The following is a 19,492-nucleotide window of genomic DNA, read 5'->3' as shown; positions in this document are numbered from 1 at the left end:
ACTTGGAGTTCTATTCTCGTCCTGTTCAATCGGGGCTTCCTACAGATCTCCATTTTTCCCAACAAGATCTCAGTTTTATAGACGAAGAGATCACCGAGTTGCTGCAGAAACACGCGATAGCACCGGTCCACCAAGGTCCTCGCGGTTTCTGCAGCAATATCTTTGTTATACAAAAGAAGGGAGGCGGAAACAGATTGGTTCTGAACCTCAGAGATTTCAACCAGTTTCTAACATACAATCACTTCAAGATGGAGGGCATCCATCTTTTGACAGATCTACTGCAGGTAGGAGACTGGATGGTCCGGCTGGACCTGAAGGACGCTTATCTTTCTGTACCAATTTTTCCCCCGCATCGCAGATATCTCCAATTCCGGTGGAAAGACCGATGGTACGAATATTTGGTTCTGCCTTTCGGGCTCTCCTCGGCTCCTTGGTGCTTCACCAAGGCGATGAAACCAGTGGTGACATACCTCAGAGAACGAGGTATACGCCTCAATCTATCTGGACGACATCCTAATAGTGGATCAGTGTCAGCAGACACTCTTGCGACACCTCACTCTGACGACAACGTTGCTTCAAAACCTGGGCTTTGTAATCAACACCAGGATATCAGTCATGGTACCCACTCAAGTGATAGACTTCCTGGGTTTCACGATCGACTCCATGACAGCGCAGCTATGCCTCCCGAAGGGCAAGCTGAAGGACCTGAAGAAGGAAATCAGGAGACTGTTGAACAGTCAGACAGTTTCACTCAGGGCGATTGCCAGAGTGGTAGGAGTATTGGCGTCATCAGTACAAGCGATATTCCCGGGCCCTCTGCATTACAGGGCTCTGCAACAGTTGAAGATCAGACACCTACAGAAGGGACTGTCGTATTCGGACAGCATACCTCTCACACAAGAGGTGAGAACCGAACTGCAATGGTGGCTAGGTCATGTAGACGCCTGGAACGGTCGAGCTATCTTCGGCTCTCTTCCAGAGATAACAATAGAGTCGGACGCCAGCCGCTGGGGCTGGGGAGCTCGTTGCGGAGACATCTCCACAGGTGGCAGATGGTCTCCGGAGGAGCTTTCGCTTCACATAAATTGTCTAGAGCTGCTCGCGGGGTCGTTCGCGGTGCGGACATTGTCCCCGAGGCAGACATCTTGTTGTATCTTCCTGCGTTTGGACAATGTGTCAGCAGTGAGGTACATCAACAAGTTGGGCGGCACGAGGTCGTCAATGCTTGTGCAAATAGCCAAGGACTTTTGGCATTACTGTCTAGAGAATCAGATATCAATAATTGCGGAATATCTACCGGGTCAGTCCAACCAGGTGGCGGACTGGAACTCGAGATACCTCAGGGACTACAGCGACTGGAAGTTGCTCCCGAAGGTGTTTCAATGGCTACAGAGAATTTGGGGTCCGTTCAAGACGGACTTATTTGCCTCCAGATTAACGTATCAGATAGCCAATTTCTTCAGCTGGAGACCGGATCCGATGGCGCAAGCAACGGATGCATTTCTCCAGGATTGGTCAGAGGGGATGCAGTATGCCTTTCCCCCCTTCCTGCTGATCCCCAGAGCGATGTCTCAAGTGACCAGGCAGAGGGCGGAAGTAGTCAAGGTGATCCCTTGGTGGACGTCACAGTCATGGTTCCCCAAACTAATGCAGTGGAGCTGCGATCTCCCCAGGCTCCTCCCGGAATCGGAGACGCTATTGCTGGGCCCTCATCAGGAACGGCATCCCTTGATAATGGCAGGCAGACTGCAGCTGATGGCTTGGAGGCTTTCAGGGAACAGTGGCAATTGCCAGGTGTTCGAGCAGGACTTGCGCTTTCATCAAGCAGGCCTGGGCACCATCCACGCGGAAAAGATACTCCTCAGCCTGGAAGAACTGGGTGGATTGGTGCATGGAACGACATCTGGATCCCGTGGGGGCAGATTTACACCACGTGCTGAATTTCCTATCGGATAAGGCTACCGAGGGTTTGGCTTATAGATCGGTCAATAATTTTAGGTCAGCCATTTCAGCTGGCCATGCTCAGCTAGATGGAAAACCAATAGGCATGCACCCAGTGGTGTGCAGATTGCTGAAGGGAATTAGGGTGGCTAACCCACCGAAGCCCAAATACACCGGGTTGTGGGATGTGTCTTTGGTCTTGGAGTTATTTGACAAATGGCCGGCAAACCATCTTTTATCCAGGAAGCAGTTGTCAGCTAAGTTAGCCATGTTACTCTGCCTCTCGGCATGCAGGAGGTCGTCGGACGTGCGGGCGCTGGAGGTTACAGGTAGAGTATTTACTCCGGAAAGAGTTTCTTTTTCCATTTCAGGACGCACCAAGACATTATCTCGTCATATTTCATATAATGCTTTTCAAGAGAATGACAAGTTATGTGTTGTTAAATGTTTGAAAACTTATGAGGAATGTACAGCGGCTAATAGGCCACAGGGCTGTTCTCAACTATTGATTGCCATACAAAAGCCCTTTAAAGCGGTGGCAGCTGCCACCATTGCCAGATGGCTTTGTTATGTCATGAAGGAAGTTGGTGTTGACGTCACCATTTTTGGTGCTCATTCAGTCAGGGGAGCCATGGCGTCAAAGTCATTTATGTTGGGTTCCAGTATACAAGATATCATGCGTAGCGCAGATTGGTCGTCAGAATCGACTTTCAAAATGTATTATTATAAGCCGGTGGGGGATATTACCTCTGTTGTATTTAATAAGCGTTAAACAAGCATAATCTGAAGCCTCCGGTCCTGCAATAGAATCACAAATTTGCTAGCTTTCGCGACAAGAATTTGCAATTCTATTAAGGACACGGGGGCGAGGATTATCCCACCCGGCATGTTATGTATAAATGCTTGCCCACCCAGTGGTTATGGTGGTTACGGTCTCATATCCTTTATTGCAGGTTCAGATAAGAAAAATGACTGAACGTCGACGACTGCCAGGATATTACGCCTGAAAAGTTTATGTTCTTCCACGTTGGAGGAGTTACCAAGTTATCCAAGTTGTTGTTGGAGCTGTTCGCCTTAAAGAAAGAGGAAGATGGCGGCAGGCAGAGGCCTCTTATGGACTAAGGGGGTGTGCCTAGGTGCTAGGCTTGAAGGGATGTGTAGCTGTTTAACGTTTTATTAATGAAAAGCAAGCATTTTCATTGGCTGCTGTGAGCTTCAATAAAGATTGAGAAGCATAATCCTCGCCTCCGTGTCCTTAATAGAATTGCAAATTCTTGTCACGAATGCTAGCAAATTTGTGATTATTCCACTTTCCCCACTTATGATCCCATTTCTTGGGCCACCCTCTATGTTTACACACATCTTTTCGGCAATCATTGCCCTATCCATGTCTATATCCCAATCTCGCAAGCACAGGCCTCCCCCACTCCCCATCTCTGTGCAATGTTGCGTTTTGCAATGGGCCGCCCCATTGAGGCCCATGTACGCTCAATTTGCATAAGGTCTGTGGCCTCACGCACATTAAGATGGCATAGCTGGGGGAAGGCCTTCAAAGTCTTGACGCACGCCCTCTCCATCTGTTTTGTAACCTTATCCCAGTATTGTTCCACTGTTGGGACAGTCCCATAAGATATGGAAGAAGGTACCCGTCTGGTTGCAATTTCGAAGGCATAAGGGATCAGGCCTCCTACCCAGCTTAAACAGAAGTTTTGCATCAAAGTACACACTGTGGAGGATTTTCAGTTGGACGAGGTACAGCCTCATCTCTAGGAGAAGCCAGTACTCATCATCCATGCTCCCCAGGGCCCACTCCCAACCCTGCCGCAGGCATTGCATAGGATCAGGGCGATTATTTAACAGTTTTCTAGGTCTCGCTATGCGCTGCCCTGGCGAGACTTTTAGTAAGGGCTCCAGAAAATGCTACTACTGTGACCTAGAGCTTGAGTGAAAGCACGCGCGCAGCCGCCAGCTTTTAGCGCCCGAGGCGCCATCTGAAGCGCGAGGACTTTCACTTGTGGTGCTGCCGCAAGCGCACCACTCGCGTGCTTTTTTTTAACTTCCTTTTTGCGCGCGCACACACACAACTTGCTCACCACTCGCGTGTTCCCGGCTTGCGGTATCGGCATAAAGCATGCGCCGCCTTTCTCTTATGCATGCTGTGGCGTGCTCCATCCTGCTGATATAAGTGCAGCTTATGTGGAGCCATTTTTATCTCATAAATGTCAGTTTGAGTATTACCTGCAAGTTCTTGAAAATTATGCTCTTTGAACAAGTTTGTCACAGCCTACACCCTCTCCTTCCTCAACCCACTCCCCAATCGCCACCAGTATGTGAATGCTTCAAAGAAGTGAACCTTCATGAAGAAAGGGGGTTTATATCCTCAGGCAGTTCATTAAGAAAGGCAGGTTTTTATACTGGATGAATCAGTGAATGTGTGGAAGGGGCACGCAACTGGGCAAATGCACTCTTTGTATGGTTTGCCAACAGAGTTGTAAGTGCATTCATTCATTCTTCACACGTGTGTTCATGATTCATTCTTCACACGTGTGTTCATGATGTCAGTGCGTAAACGAAATATACATTAGGCATTACAAATTTCTGATCACAGATTTATTTTGAAAATCCTTGCATTGCGCTCCATATGTCCTTAAAAACATCACAAAAAAACAGGCCTGAGTGCGATTTAGAACATAATGGGCAACTAACAACGGCAGGAGATGGAATGGCCCTTGTCGCTGAAGGTTACGGCATGCCCATGATGTGCGTGGATGGTGGTGTTTATTAACTGCGTGTGCGAGATGTTTACATTAACCGGTGCGTGTGTGCAGCTATGCCAACCCAGGGAGCACGGGGCAGCTCTTTGCCTCCGGTGCATTTGGAGGCTGAAACAAGGGCAGTTCCAGACGGAGGCTGCCACCTCTTCCCATGATTTATTGCAACAGCAACAACAGACGGCAAACTGTCTAAAGGTCATTTATTTCCAAGAGGGACTTCCTTTTAGTGCACACTTTAAAGACCCCTGTGCTTGATGATCAGAAGTACTGCGCCAAGGTCACCCCCTCACCCAATTTTTAACATGCCGCTTTCGCACTCATCCTTCCCTAACTCAGTCTCCGTACTCTACTTTTCCGTTTCTTTTCTCTCCTGCCTTGATTCACATTTGTTCCCTCCTGCCTTTTATCTCTCCTTCGCCCCTTGTCTTCTGAGCCTTCCGTCTATCCCACCCCTTCCTATACATCTGACTTTTTGTGGGGTGCGCTTTCTATGGCTGGAGTTTTTGTTTCATGAACTGGGTGGGGACTAGAATGAACAAATGGTGCAGAGCACATGACCATCAAGAAGGATTATGTAAAGCAAGGACGCTGCATTTAAAGAACAAATAACGCTCCAGCCTCTGCACCCAAAACACCTGTTTGCCAAATGTTGTCTACAGCAGACTTATCTCAAATTAGAAATCAGGTAGGGCCTACACAGTCCTTCATCCCACTAATGCTAATAAAGGAATCTCATTTCGCGGGTTTGAATTCAGCCTCTTCTGTGTGCCGTAGAAATGGTCAGTAGCCTGCATGACTGTAACGCTAAACCACCTGTGGCTTACCTAACTCCCAGCTATCTTCTGAATTCTGCAGATTAGCAGTTCTGTAAAATGCAGTTGATGTTATATGATTAAAGTCCGCCTCATGCATTGCAGGCTGCTGTGTTCTCATTTGCCGCCCTGCATGTATATCTGCGTTAAAAGCACACACCTGACAATCAAGCAACAACAAAAAATGTATTCGCACCACAACTCCATCCCAGTCTTATCAATCCCCGCCCTCCCATTCAGCAACAACCCGCCCATACGTTCACCTCCCCCACCTGCCCTCCCGTTCACCACGCCCAACTGTCCTCAAATTCACCACCCTCACCCGCCCTCCTATTCACCACTCTGCCTGCCTTCCCGATCACCAACACACCTGCCCTCATTCACCACCCCCACTTGCCCTCCCCGTTCACCATCCTTAAATGCCCTCCTGTTCACCACCTACACACGCCCTCCCATTCACCACCCCAACCCGATTGTCAAAGGCAATAGCTCACTTATAAGCGAAACCTATTGGCTTTGCCAATGCTTGTTATAGGTAAGTGTTAGAAATGGGATTCCTGGCTGGTTAGGGCTTGCGCCTAAGCCAGGCTGAAACCACCACTCTAGTCAGGACAAGGGAGTTACACACTGATGATAACCGTTGCTCACCCCCTTGGTAGCTTGGCACGAGCAGTCAGGCTTATCTCAGAGGAAATGTTTAAAGCGTTTGCACAACACACACACACACACACCAGCAACACACTAAGCACACTACAAAAGAAACTCCACCCAAGGTTATATAAAAACAATAGCCTTTGTATTATCATAAACACATTAGAAACATAATCACATTTACACTGTGCCAACTGGCACTAGGAAATTTTCACAGAGGATTATATGCAGGACCAGGCCAATCCGGCCACGATCAGAACCATCAGAACAGGTAAGTAAATATAAAACACAAACAGCAACTACTGGTTCCATAATGACCTAAGCATTATCACATTAGCATTAGACCCCATCCAGAAATATCGTAGCATGACATTAGGCAATAAATCACATTAGTCCCAAACCTCATTAGCATAAACACATTACGCACCAGGCCTTACCAGCATTAACACAGTATGCTTAAACATCCTAAACATAAACACATTATGTCATAGGCATCACAAGCATAAGTCACATTAGGCATAACTCACGGTGCATAAATCACATTTCCTGCGCACCACATAAATCACATTAGCCTGTCGCCCTATCCATCTAAGAGTCCCCTGGCCAACTGGCCTTCTCAGAGGGCTCAAATGCCCTATGACCAAATGTCAGGGCTTGGGCTGCCAATGCAGCAACATCAAAATGGCACAATTGCGCAGTCCTAAATGTTGCAGCTGTCACTAATTGCTGTACAGTTGTGAAGGTACTGGGGACACTTGCACAATTTGAAAAGGGGCACTGGCACCTCTGTGCCCTCTGGACCCCCACTGGGACCCTGCAGACAATCTGCCCCCCCCCCCCCCAAACGTTGCAGCTGGCTGCGCTCTCACAGGGCAGCAGGGATCAGCAATGCAAACACAGGCACCACTGTGCCTTTGGACCCTCTTAGGGGCCATAAGAATAAATTATGGCCACTGTTGCAGCTGCCCGCTACGGCGGTGCATCTGTGAGCAAACAAAGAGCAGGCCCAAGCAACTCTGCCCTCTGGACCCCCACTGGGGCCCTAGGAACAAATATGCTCACGTTGCAGCTGTCCTCTACGGCAGAGCAGCTAGAACAACATCCATAAAGGTACACAGCACCACTGCGCCCTCTAGGCCCCCACGGGGCTTTAAAACAAATATGCCCCCATCGTTGGAGTGGCCCGCTCTCTCGCGGGACCGCCCTGGCACTGTGCCTGGCATCGATTCAAGCCCCACTCCCCGGCTCTCGGTGGGACTTTGCGCTCCTCTTCGCCCAGTCTGCATGCGGGGTTCCAGGCTGCACGCTGGGCTCTCTCTCCTCCAGTACGGGAGCCCCGCCTCGAGTCAGACACTGAGTTGCCTGTCTTCCGCTGTGCCCGTGCAGCAATTGGCTGGCAGCCGAAGCAGCTTCCTCTCCTAGCCCGTTTCAATTGGTGGGCCAGGACTTAGCCCCGTCCACAATCAGGTAACAGTGCCCGTCTTCCAGGTCGTGCTAGAAGAGGCCCGGCGGCTTCTTCAGGCAGCGGTGCAATGCGGGGTGGGCACCCGCTACATACCAAAGATAATTGCGGGGTGGGCACCTGCCATCAGAAAGGCACAACACAGTGAGGTAGGCTCCCGCTAATCTCAAAATAAAAATTACCAATGCTTGCTTTCAGGAGCGCAGGGGGGAATCCCCCACGCCGGGGATTTCCTCGCCACACAGCGCTGCAGAGGAAAGACGCTCCTCACCTCCTGGGCAATATAAATATAGCACTCACGAAGCACTGGGGGCAACAACAAAAAAAGTCCTTAGGTATTCAGGGGCATAGCGGGGCCCAGGGAGGCCAGCACTCAGACTACCTGCAGGGAGGCAGGCCCTTGTGGGGGTTCCTCCTGGGCCCCCAGCAGGTCCAGGAACAGCACATTTTCATGGGGTCACAGTCCCAGTATTTATACACAGACTTTATTTGCAGGACAGGGCTTTTTGGGAAACCAGATGCAACTGGTTCAGGGGGGCATTGGAGCACTCAGTTGACAGGGCTCCTCTTCTCTATTGTTAGGTGGCAGGGTAGTCATCAGACACCACTGGGGGGCTGAGCCAGCATTCACTAGGGCAGGCACAATCCTATTCAGGGACCAGGGACTTCTCCTCCCACCATTCCTAATGAACATGTCCCATTCAGCCTAGCGCTGACTCACCCTGCCCCTCCCAGCCCCCGTCACTCAAAAGTCAGACATGCAATTCACATCAGGCAGGTAGACATAGCACACAGAAATGTCAACTTCTAAAAGTGTAATTTCTAAAATAGTCATAATAAATATGTGCACCCCATTGCGTAGCATTAATTATTCCTATTTCAAACATCCCAAACTTGACCACGCTGCTCCTCTCATATCAGGAATTACCACAAACACTAATCAGGGAATCCCCAATGCATTCCTATGGGAGGGCAGCCGCACAGTAGTGAGAAACCAAAATGATTGTCACTAAAAGGACATGTCACACACTTACGGTACATACATGTCCTCTCTTTTACCTACAATGCACCCTGCCGATAGTGCTAGCTAGGTTCGGTTTTAAAGAACAAGGGAACCCTAAAGGTAGTCAAGGACCTGGGGTAATAGTTTAAACAAGCAACAGTGGTCCTGAATATATTATAATGCTTAAAGACAAAATTGAATTATAGACAACGATCTGTGCTATAAGGCAGCATGTGTCCAGCCGGACACTAGTTTAATCAATGTAGAAGCATACATAAAATAAGATGAACAATTTTACAGTGGGATACAGTCCTGTATCCAGTACACAACACATAAGAAACAACTTTTTCTTTAAGCATAGTGCTAGCTAGGGCCTACCTTAGGGGTGACTGACATGTAGTAAATAGGGGGTCATGTACATGGCACACACTTTAGGAGCCATGTCACACCGGCAGTGACACTGCGCACACAGGCCCTGCAATGGCAGAGGTCTTAGACAGGTTTGAAAGGCTACTTTGGTGGGTGTGGCAATCAGCGCTGCAAGCCCACCAGTTGCATTTAACTTACCAGCCCTGGGTATGAGATACCACTTTACAAGGGACTGACAGGTAAACTAAATAGGCCAACCAGGTGTAGACCAATCTTACCATATTTAACACAGAGCACACACACTTTACACTGAACAGCAGTGCTAAAGAGGCCTAAAACCACAAACACCATGTCAGAAAAAAGGCTAGGAGAAAGGCAAAAAGTTTGGGGATGACCCTGCAAAAAGGGCCAAGTCCAACAGTAAGGGATATAGCCTTTGTGGGGATAGGGTCAAGTATCAACCCGTCCTCTAGTGGAGAGGATTCAGGGAGAGGAAGCTCCTTGGGCATGGCAACTGGGACGGCATGGCTGATCTGTAGATACCTGAAGGTCTCAGTGGGCACTAATTGATTCTTGGTTTGGCGGTCGGCAATGTGGCCAGTCTTCCCCTCACCCACACGATCCCCCACCATTGAAATGCCAATCATATCCCACCTGTCAAAATCAGGACACTTACCAAGCTGAGCCAACATATCTGATTCCCAAAGTGGCGTAGCTTATGCAAGTCTGTTGTGCCAGCCCCATTTCTTAATGATTCCATACCAGACCTCCACTGTGCGTGCGGTGGGCCCCGTGAGGCAAAGCTTACAGGGGTTTGTATACAGTGCTCTGTTGTATCCTCCATGTCCCAAAAGCCAGTGGTCTGTGCGAACTTTGTAATTATTCTTGAAGATCGGATAATGTCTTTGTTAAGGTCGGACAACTCGCAGAATAATTGCAGCACAACACAGAGCATCAGGAATGAGTGCAGTTTCAGCGAGTGCATCACAAGTCATCCAAAATTATTATGTCAGCATACAACTTTATATTTTCGAACATGAAGCATACCAGTCACACCTGGCACTTACAGGGGCAGAGGACTTGTGTCATACACATGCAGTAACAGCAAAGCTTAAAATAAAATAAAGAAAAGTGAGGTGGTTTTCAGTGGGGTGTGAAGGAGGAGAAGGGGACAGAGGGGAAAAGCAGCTTACAAGGTATAGTGTAATGCGGGTAGTAGGATACGATGGAGTGGAGGCAGGGAAGAAGAATATGGAGGGTGAGGGAGTAGCAAATATGTTAACACACTGCGTAGATGACAGGCACTGTCATGATGCATTTTTTGTAGTTTTATAAAGCGCAAATTCGACCTGAAGGTATTCAAAGGCTTTACATGAGCACCAGTTACATTACACACATTCACAATCCTTTTTTGAGGCATTGGGGAGATCAAGCAACTTACCCAGAATCACAGGATCATGAGCCAACACTAAGGCTCAAACCTGGTTCCCCAGTTCCATAGTCAGCAGCTCTGGCATTCACGGTAAGGGTACTGGATTCTCCTGTGCATCACAGCAGCTTCTATCACTGCTATTTGATGTTGAAAAGCACCCCTAATTCTTAGCCCCTCATCCGAAGTTGTATGACAGTATTAAACTCTTATACCAGTCCTAAGGATAACTAAATTAAAGTCTAAGGAAAGGCTCTCTGGCGTCTTGGTGAAGTGGAATAGATGTGTAATGAAGAACGCAAGTGACAGAGAGTTTCTGGAGGAGGGGCGGGTTCAATGCACGTAGGGAGTTGTAGTTTTTACTGCAAGCCAAGCTATCGGTGCTGTAAGTGCAGCTCAGTTAGGAATAAAATATTTAACGATGCTTAAATATTGAAGTGAAGAGCTTCTGCAGAGCGTGGGCTAACCCTACTCTAACAGAACTTTACACAAACTATAGAGCCCAACTTGATTTAATAATCTTAGAATCCTCCTGTCGACCTAAGGAGAAAACAATCCTTTTGCTTTAGAAAAAGGATTCTTATCTCCTTAGGTCGAGCAATTTGTGTAAAGTTGTAAAATAATCGGTTATTATATAGAAACTCGTGTCTGAGATTTGACGTCGGTGGCGCATCGGGTCTTTGCTTTTATAATTGAGCAAATGCCCCTACATGTTTGCATTCCGTTAAGATGCATGGTTGAAAATGACGCACTCTTTTACTGTTCATGAAGTGCTAACAGTGGAAGGATACCAATACATCAACAATTACTCTGTGCTTCGTGAGAGCTCTATTGAACAGAGTAGCGCAGAAAGAGAACAAAGTGAAAATGACGAGCTGACCAATGAGTAGCAAGCAAATAAGAGGTTCGATAAAGCCAACCAACTCAGTATTTGGAGGGCTAAAATCCCCTTTTTAAAGTTTTTTTTCCTTAAATAGATCGTCCCAAGAGACGGAGCGCATTCACTGACCATCGGCTTGACCTAAAAAGCACGCAAATAATAACAAAAAAAACAACCAATTGATTGGGCCAAACCGCACTGCAAGTTTTTGATATAGTTCACAAGCATTTACAATGCAATGGTCTCGGCATTATTATAGGTAGAGCTATTGGCATTGCTCATGACTTTTTTTTCTAAATCCTAAATAAATCATTTACTTTGCCAATAGCTTAATCGTTAAATAAATGGCATTGTCATTTACAATGCCAATAGCTTAAATCGCTCGCATATGCATGACCTATTGCATTTACACCCACACAGAGACACACACGCATACAGAGCCACACACAGTCACCCACAGAGCCACAAACACACACAGCCACCTACACAGAGCCACCTACACAGAACCATCCTCACAGACAGAGCCACCCACAAAAAACGCTATCCAGAGCCCCACACACACACACAGCCCCACACACACACACAGCCCCCCCACACACACACACAGAGCCCCACACACACACACACAGACCCACACACACACACACACACAGCCCCACACACACAGAGCCCCCGCACACACACAGAGTGCGATGCAGTCCTCGACCTAAAAAGGACACAAAATTCAACCAGAGAGAATAGACCAAATCTCAACCATTCAGTCCTTAGAAACACCAAAAAAGTGAATCGTGAAATCAAAGGAGGAGGCTGAACGTCTAAGAAGACTTTGCAGTGTCACAAACAGTGATCCTAGTCATAAAAAATATACATCAATCCGCAGTCCTCATTAATGTTGAAAATATATACATTGGATTAAGAGGCTTAAAATTCTCTTTCGATTGCCGTTAATGCAAGCCTAAAGAGCAAAGCACATATACACTGATTTTAAATCGCCAGGTCCATTGCGATGCTGGGATTCCACCACAAGTGTGGAGTGCCCAAGAACCAACCCCTACATTGCATTCATGGCTAACTGCACAGAAAATGTGAACTGACAACTTATTTAAATGTTATTCTTTGAAGCCACTGGAGAGCAGATACAATATAAGGAATATCAGGCATGGGCAACCAAGTAATTGATACAAAAAAAAAAAAAAAGGTAAATACCCCAAAAACAGTAAATGACAAACTATTTCCTTACCCAGAGATGATCCTAGTGCGTGGCCGCGTCGATGTTAATTTGACTACGGTCACGTGTCCAACCTTCAGCCTTTTCTGGAGTTTATTAGCCAGCAGAGCTCGGCATTCTGGGACTCGTAGTTTAGAGTGTCCCCTTCATAAGCATGGGCTCGAGTCTCAGCGCTTTGGTTCAGGAATGAGTGCTGGTGTGAGACCTGACAAGCGGCAGCACAGTGTGACTGACTGCTCTCCAGCCCTGAAAGCCTTGCACATAATACCGAAGGGGTCAGGGCCGGGTCACCGCCAGCTGTTCTCAGAGGCTCCAGGAGCTCCAATGTTTAGAGGAAGGGATGCGGTCACTGATAGAGTAAAACAACTCATTTCTAAGGCACATATGAAGAGCATGAATAGTGCGATATAACCTGTTCACCGGGGCTAGTGGGATTCACAGGCATTCTCAATACTACCAAAAACGAACGTGTCCTTAACTACTGCTCAAGTATCAATTTTGATTAAGTGCCGGTGCTAACCACCGGCTCAAATTAAGCACTGGCAATCTTCGAGAAGGACAAAGACTGTGTGTCTGGGCAGGTTCACAACACAAGCACGGAGCTGTTAGTGGAGGGGAAAAGGGCAGAAAACCGGGAGGATTCCCAAATCGCATCAGCAGAACCGCACAAATAGTCTAGCAAGCGCTGAGAATCAGGACAGAACGTAAGGTGGCTCATACAGCACTAGAGGTGGGCTGTGATTTGAAGGACAACCACTCAGCGCTTTGTGGAGGCTGCAGAAGAGCAGGGGCGGAGCAAAGGGAATAACAATGATTCCCAAAGAGCATCCGCAGAATCACAGATTCACAGACAAGCGCTGAGAAGCAGAGCAGAACATAAAGTGCCTCATACAGAACTAGAGGTGGGCTGTGAAGGATAACCGCTCAGCGCTTTGTGGAAGCCGCATGGGAGCTGACTCAGCTGAGGCTGCCCAGAGAATCACAAGGTTCCCGGGGAGTATCAGCAGGACCACACAGATTCTCAGGCAGGACTACACAGATTCTCAGGCAAGCACCAAGAAGCAGGACAGAGCCCAGGGCACCTCGAGGCTGGAACTGAAGCATGTTTGGGTGGGCAGTGCAAGGATACCCGCTGAACTCCTTGTGGAGGCCTCAGGGGGGCAGAGGCTGCCCAGAGAATCACAGGGTGCGCAGAGGGTATCAGCAGCACCCCACAGTTTCTCAGGCAAGCGCCAAGAAGCAGGAGAGGCCCCAGGATACCTCAAAGGCGCAATCTAAAACACAAGTAAGGGTGGCACGCCAGGAGGCCTGCCCAGCGCCTGGTTAAGTCTACACACTGGCAGAGGTGCCCAGGGAAGGACAGAGAGCCCCCGGGCAGGCCTGGAGGAGCACAATCCACACACCCGACCATGGCCACCAGAGTGGAAAGAATGCGCGGTGCCCCTCATGGACCAGGTATGCTGGCACGCAGCGCGCCTGGCATGGAAACAATCAGCCGGCCAGGCCCCGGCTGCAGGGGGGCCCTTCCTGCTGGTGGTGGGAGGAGGGGGGTGGAAATTCAAAGCTATTACCCAAACCGACCTGCACGACATTGACTGTGGAGGCGGGGTGAACGCACTGAACCCGGACATTTACACACACCACCACACACCCCCTAGAAGGGGGGCCCTAGAGCTCGAGATCGACAGCATCAAGGCTCTGGGGTCGATCATGGATGGGACAGAGTTTTGGGGTTGCACGACTGACAACAACAAAAACAAGCACTCACTGGAAGACTCGGCGGCGGCCGGCAGCGAGGCCCAGAGCTGCAGTGTTTCACAAGCAGCGAGCGCCGCAGCCCTGACCCGCCTGTCCACACCGATCAGGGAAAGAAGGTACTGACTCCTCCTTTTAACACACGCGCGTCTTTCATCCTGCGGTCGTGCATGTCTGGCTGCTCCTGCGCCGTCTAAGTCCAGAGCACGGAGTGGAGGAATGGTCTGGAGGGTAGTGGGTGGGGGAGAGAGAGAGAGAAGTATCATGAATACAGATGCATGTCAGTGTAGCAGTTTAGTGGCTGTCTCTGAGATTACGACGGGAACTTCCTCTGTGCTGGTCTCCTCAATTTCTTGCTGAGATTACGACGGGAACTTCCTCGGTGCTGGTCTCCTCAATTTCTCGCCGACAATCTGTGTGATCTTGGACTCCTCTCCCAACAAGCACTCACTGGAAGACTCGGCGGCGGCCGGGCAACAATGGCGGCCGCAAACATCCAAAAATTTCAGATTCTGGGGCATATTTAGGCGTTCTGAGTGACGAGTGACGTCACAGGGCGAAAGAACGCCAAAAACACGCCCCCGAATCCGAAAGAGACGGGGCTGTATTGGAGCGACTCTCTTCTCCTCCAATGGCTGGCCTCCGTTTAGGAAGCCAGCCAATGGAGGAGAGAGGCGGGTTCAAAGCCCCCTAACTCCAAAACATTAATTCTTCGGGACTCCGCCCTCACTGCCGTAGGAGCTACGGTCCCTCGACCTAAAAACTGCCAATAGGCTAGACCTAAAAACCACTGGGAAAGCCAAATGGCAAGGACTGGCTTTGCCAGTGCTCGTTTCTGAAGCTTCCTCGGTCTCTAAAATAGTGTCTCCCATGTGCTTCCTGATGGCTTCATGGAAAGGTGGCAATGAAGCACGCTGTTAAGTTGCCAAGTTCTCTGGCACTGGAAGTACTTCTCTGTGTCTATTTCATTTCTACTGTTGGAGATTACATTTGGGAACACCACTCGGGTTACTTTTATAAACAACACAGTTACAGCCTTCCGTGGCTGATCAGGTCAAAAAACAAACAAAAAAAAAGTATTATACACAATACCGGATTCTACTGAAAAACGCAAAATAATCAGTATACGATCTCAATATTTGTAGTTACTGCACAAAATAAATAAAGCAAAATGTGGTGCATGATCCAGTTGAAAAACGAACCTCTTGAAGTAGTCAAATTTTAACTGTTTGCAACTGACAGTATCCCGAAAAGAAGTATTTAGTTTGGAATTCTAAAAATAAGGAGTTCTTAAAAGCGGTGAATGACGACCACATCGGCAATTCTAAACGAATGAAATATGCAACTTACCAGCTGGATATCTGAATGACGGAAAGGCACCACGATACGTGAGTAGGAAGCATTCAGTCTACTACCGCTGGGGTTGGTCAGGAGGAGAGGGTGCAAAGACTATACATTCACCGCATGTACAGTCCATTTGTGATTAAGTGGTACTCTCGGGTTATAATTTAACGCATAGTTGCAAAGAGAACCTATGGCATGCGAGTCTGAAACACAGCCAAAACAAACACGCCAATTTCATTTTAGAAAATGTAAACGCGGACTCGAAAACTAAGCAAACTATTTATAGTTGCCTGTGTCCGAATTGGCTGTAAAAGGTCCCACACACTGTGTGACTCCTTGGGACCTTGTGAATCTCACAGTCTACCAGTAGGCACAATATGATCCACACCCCGCACCCACTTAGGCAGACCATGTGTGTAACGATTAGAAAACTTTCAAATGCAAATGATCCACGTATAGAGAACTACGCGGAGTTAGCCGTTCAGCGTGCCAAACGCTTGGTATCATCATCCAAAACTCGCCCCTCCAACTGAGCAGCTATAAAGGGTAAACACGTGCCCACAGGGCTCAATCAGTTATTACCTGGGCACCCGAGTCTTCCGATTCTGCCGATGGCTCGATCACAGTACCTCTCCTGGTGGCCACCATGTTTTACATTCGGCTCCTCCCACTAATGACGTTCTCTGGGAACGTGCGCCAGTATCAAGCTTTCTTCCGTGCACGAAATTCACACCACGCGGATCACTGTTCGCCGTCGACGTACAATCAATCGTCATCACGCTGTTAACACGCACTTGATTCTTGATATCAGTCATTAGCTATATCAGTCTCTACTCCCGTTTCTGCCCTGTATTGGGTAAACTACTCTCCGTGGTGCCTGCACTGGGTAAACTACTCCCCCTTATTCCTTAACAGCCACTGGCTTAGCCAGGTCTGGGCTTGAAACAGGTTTTGCCTGACCTTAAGATGCCCGCTTCTGTGACCCGTGCCGATCCCTAAAGATGGACTGTCTGTTAGGGTGCTTGCTGTCAGTCTTCGTTTGTATTTCTTTATTATTTATTTATTTTATTTAATGCGTTTTCATATAGCGCGGCTTTACCCGAAGGTGTCAGAGCGCTTCACAATAGGAACAGTAGTGGAACATGAGGAAAAATTACAAGTCAGCATGTTAAAAGAGCAAACGTTACGGTACATGAGGCAATTAGGGTTACCAACTGGCAGGGTGCAAATTCAGGACGGTCAGTGTAAAAATTCAGGACAAAGGGTCAAAATCCGGGACAAAAATTCAGGACAGAAGGTCAAAATTCAGGACAAAAATCTGGGACAAAACATAAGTTTAACAGACATATCAGAGGAGGTAGCACAATAATATATAAGTAGTAAAAATTATAGACAACCAAAATAAATACAAGTCAAAATAAGTTTATATAAGGTTGAGCCAAACGTGTACTTCACAGTTTTTCAGTGTGCGCACAACTTTGCAAAGCGACATCAGGCCCTTTCTGCAATCAAGATTTGTGCTAGTAACAATAAATATTAATAAATAGTATTTTTTTATTTGTATGTTGAAATCTGTCTTTTAAATGTACAGTGAAAACGGTGTTAGTTATTTTATTTTTATTTTCTCCAGCATGGCACCAAGACAAAAGCAGAATGCTTTGCCCTAGTCCCTTGCAGGAGAATTCACCCCACATGCTGTCAATTGGGCCCATTAGCACTTATTGAATGACAATCAGCTGCAGTCTCAGACTGACAAGTCTGCACGAGGGACAGGCGCGCAACACCCATTGAACTCACCGGGCTTCAGCCCCCCGTCATGTGTGGCAGCCCGGGATAAGACAGATCCCGTGCACACACAGAGCCGCACCCGAACGTTTCACAGGTCTTTAAAAGACCATTCGAATGTTAATTAGGCCTTGCAGTTGTTTTACTCCTTCTAAGAGCCCCTGCAGCTCCACTCAGCCTACTGATTAAAGGTTCAGCCCCCCCCCCGAATTTTTTTCTTAGCCCCCCCCCCCCGAAATTTGGCTCTAGTTGCGCCTCTGACGAGGGAGGTCCGGGAGGGGCGGCTGCAGGGAGCCTCTTCAGTTTAAAAGATAAGAGTGAGAGGCCCGAGTGAAATCATTTAAACTCACGTGGCCTCTCGCATGGGAAACAGCATTCCTTACTGAGATTTCCCATTTCGATTTTAGTATGATGTCTGTAAGGCGTCCGTAATTTGAGATCCCCAAATTACGGACGCCTTGTGGACATCATACTAAAATGACAGACGGTCCGTGAAATTTACGGACAGTTGGTCACCCTAGAGGCAATAGTGACAATTGTGCATGTATCGAGAGCAAACAAAATACAAGAGGTAGCAAACGATACGTCACAAAAGAAAAAAAGTGACGTGTGTATGTTACAAAAGTGTACAAAGTACAAATAGAGGTATAATACTGCACTAAATTGCAGATACTCAAAACAAGAACAAACGTTACGTTACATGAGGCAATGGTGGCAATTGTGCATGTATCAAAAGCAAACAAAATACAAGAGGTAGCAAACGATACATTCCAAGAGGGAAAGTGACGTGTGCATGTTACAAAGGAGTACACAATACAAGTAGAAGTATAATACTGCAGTAAATGGCAGGCTCTCAAACCACAAGAACACATTGGGAAGGCACTTCTAGTCAGTGCTTTAAATGGTCCGGTACTCACCGGTACTGAGTACCGGCACTTCTGAATTTTCGGGCCCTCAGTACCGGCACCTCTCATTAGCCAAGGGAGAGTACCGGTACCCTAATAGTTGGCACTGCAGGCTCCTGTTGTTTATCTCCTCTAACACAGGTTAGATGCCGCTCTGCCTCTCAGGAACTCGTACGGGCGCCAAGCCTCCTGCAGTCGCTGCTGGAGATTTCAGCAGCGTCCATGTGAATGGCCCCAGACTGCAGGGGTCTAAGAGGGCTTGCTGTGCATCACGCTGTGCTTAACAGTGCAGGTGTTTATCTTTCCGAGGTCGATAGTTGGCTTAAGTGACTAAAACCCACAGCAAAACTCAAGCTGCAGAGCCAGTACTTTGCATTACTTTAACTGGAACTGAACATGCAAATAAGACAGTTTCTTTTAAGATCCTGGCAATTGTTTAAAATGTAGTTAAACAACTGTCTGGCGATCCATCGGGTGTGAGGACAGTTAAACGCATTAATCGTTAAGAAGGGCAGCAGCCAGGGAGGGAAGTGAAAGTGTGGGAGATCATCAGAAGATTCTTCGGAGCATATGCTTAAAAGAAATATAAGGCGTGACAGGGAGGGTGAGAGATGCAATGGTGTGATAATTCATTTTTTAAACGAACAGAACACCCGGCGCATAAGCCTTAGCCTGCTCCCCAATGCCTTTAGATCCTCTTTGCAGTTGTAGTGCCTGTAGCAACGCAGAAAGTCGTGGTTGGCATATGACTGCGGAGAACGATTGGCAAAAGGGAAGAAGACCCAACGACACGCATGCGCCGGAAACAATGCATGCGCTGTACAATTCTATTTGATCCCGCCTCGCGCCCTCGGAAGTGCTTCGCGTTCGGATTAGCTCCTGAATTCGTTCCGGGTCACGGTGGAGGTGAAGGCGTCCGAGGAGGTTTCGGCGTTTCGAATTGCAAGTGCGATTGCGAGGCCTTTTGTCTAGCCGATATTTCTTGTGAGTACGGTCTGTTCCGTTCCAACTCCCTCTCTTATGTTGTTTTTGTCGACACTCGTGTAGCGTTTAGAACTCCGTTCTTCTTTTGGTTGTTTGCCTTATATTTCAGAGCAGTTTTGGAATTCCTGTGCCGACTTTGATTAAAGTCAGTGCTACATGTTAGTGTAGCT

General features: G+C 47.9%; 1 protein-coding gene across 1 annotated transcript in view; it reads right to left on the bottom strand.

Annotated features, from left to right (window-relative positions):
• Window positions 1-16,380, bottom strand: part of DNTTIP2 (deoxynucleotidyltransferase terminal interacting protein 2) — a 119,389-nt gene extending 103,009 nt beyond the window's left edge. The window contains exon 1 of the mRNA XM_078640424.1: window positions 16,231-16,380. Within this exon, the coding sequence (XP_078496550.1) occupies window positions 16,231-16,296 (66 nt within the window). The 5' untranslated portion in view covers window positions 16,297-16,380. The remainder of the gene's footprint in view (window positions 1-16,230) is intronic.
• Window positions 16,381-19,492: the final 3,112 nt, after the last annotated feature.

Source organism: Lissotriton helveticus, chromosome 5_1 (assembly GCF_964261635.1).
Source record: "Lissotriton helveticus chromosome 5_1, aLisHel1.1, whole genome shotgun sequence".
NCBI classification, from domain to species: domain Eukaryota; kingdom Metazoa; phylum Chordata; class Amphibia; order Caudata; family Salamandridae; genus Lissotriton; species Lissotriton helveticus.
The sequence above is the reverse complement of the archived record's forward strand: the minus strand, read 5'-3'. Positions and strand labels throughout refer to the sequence as shown.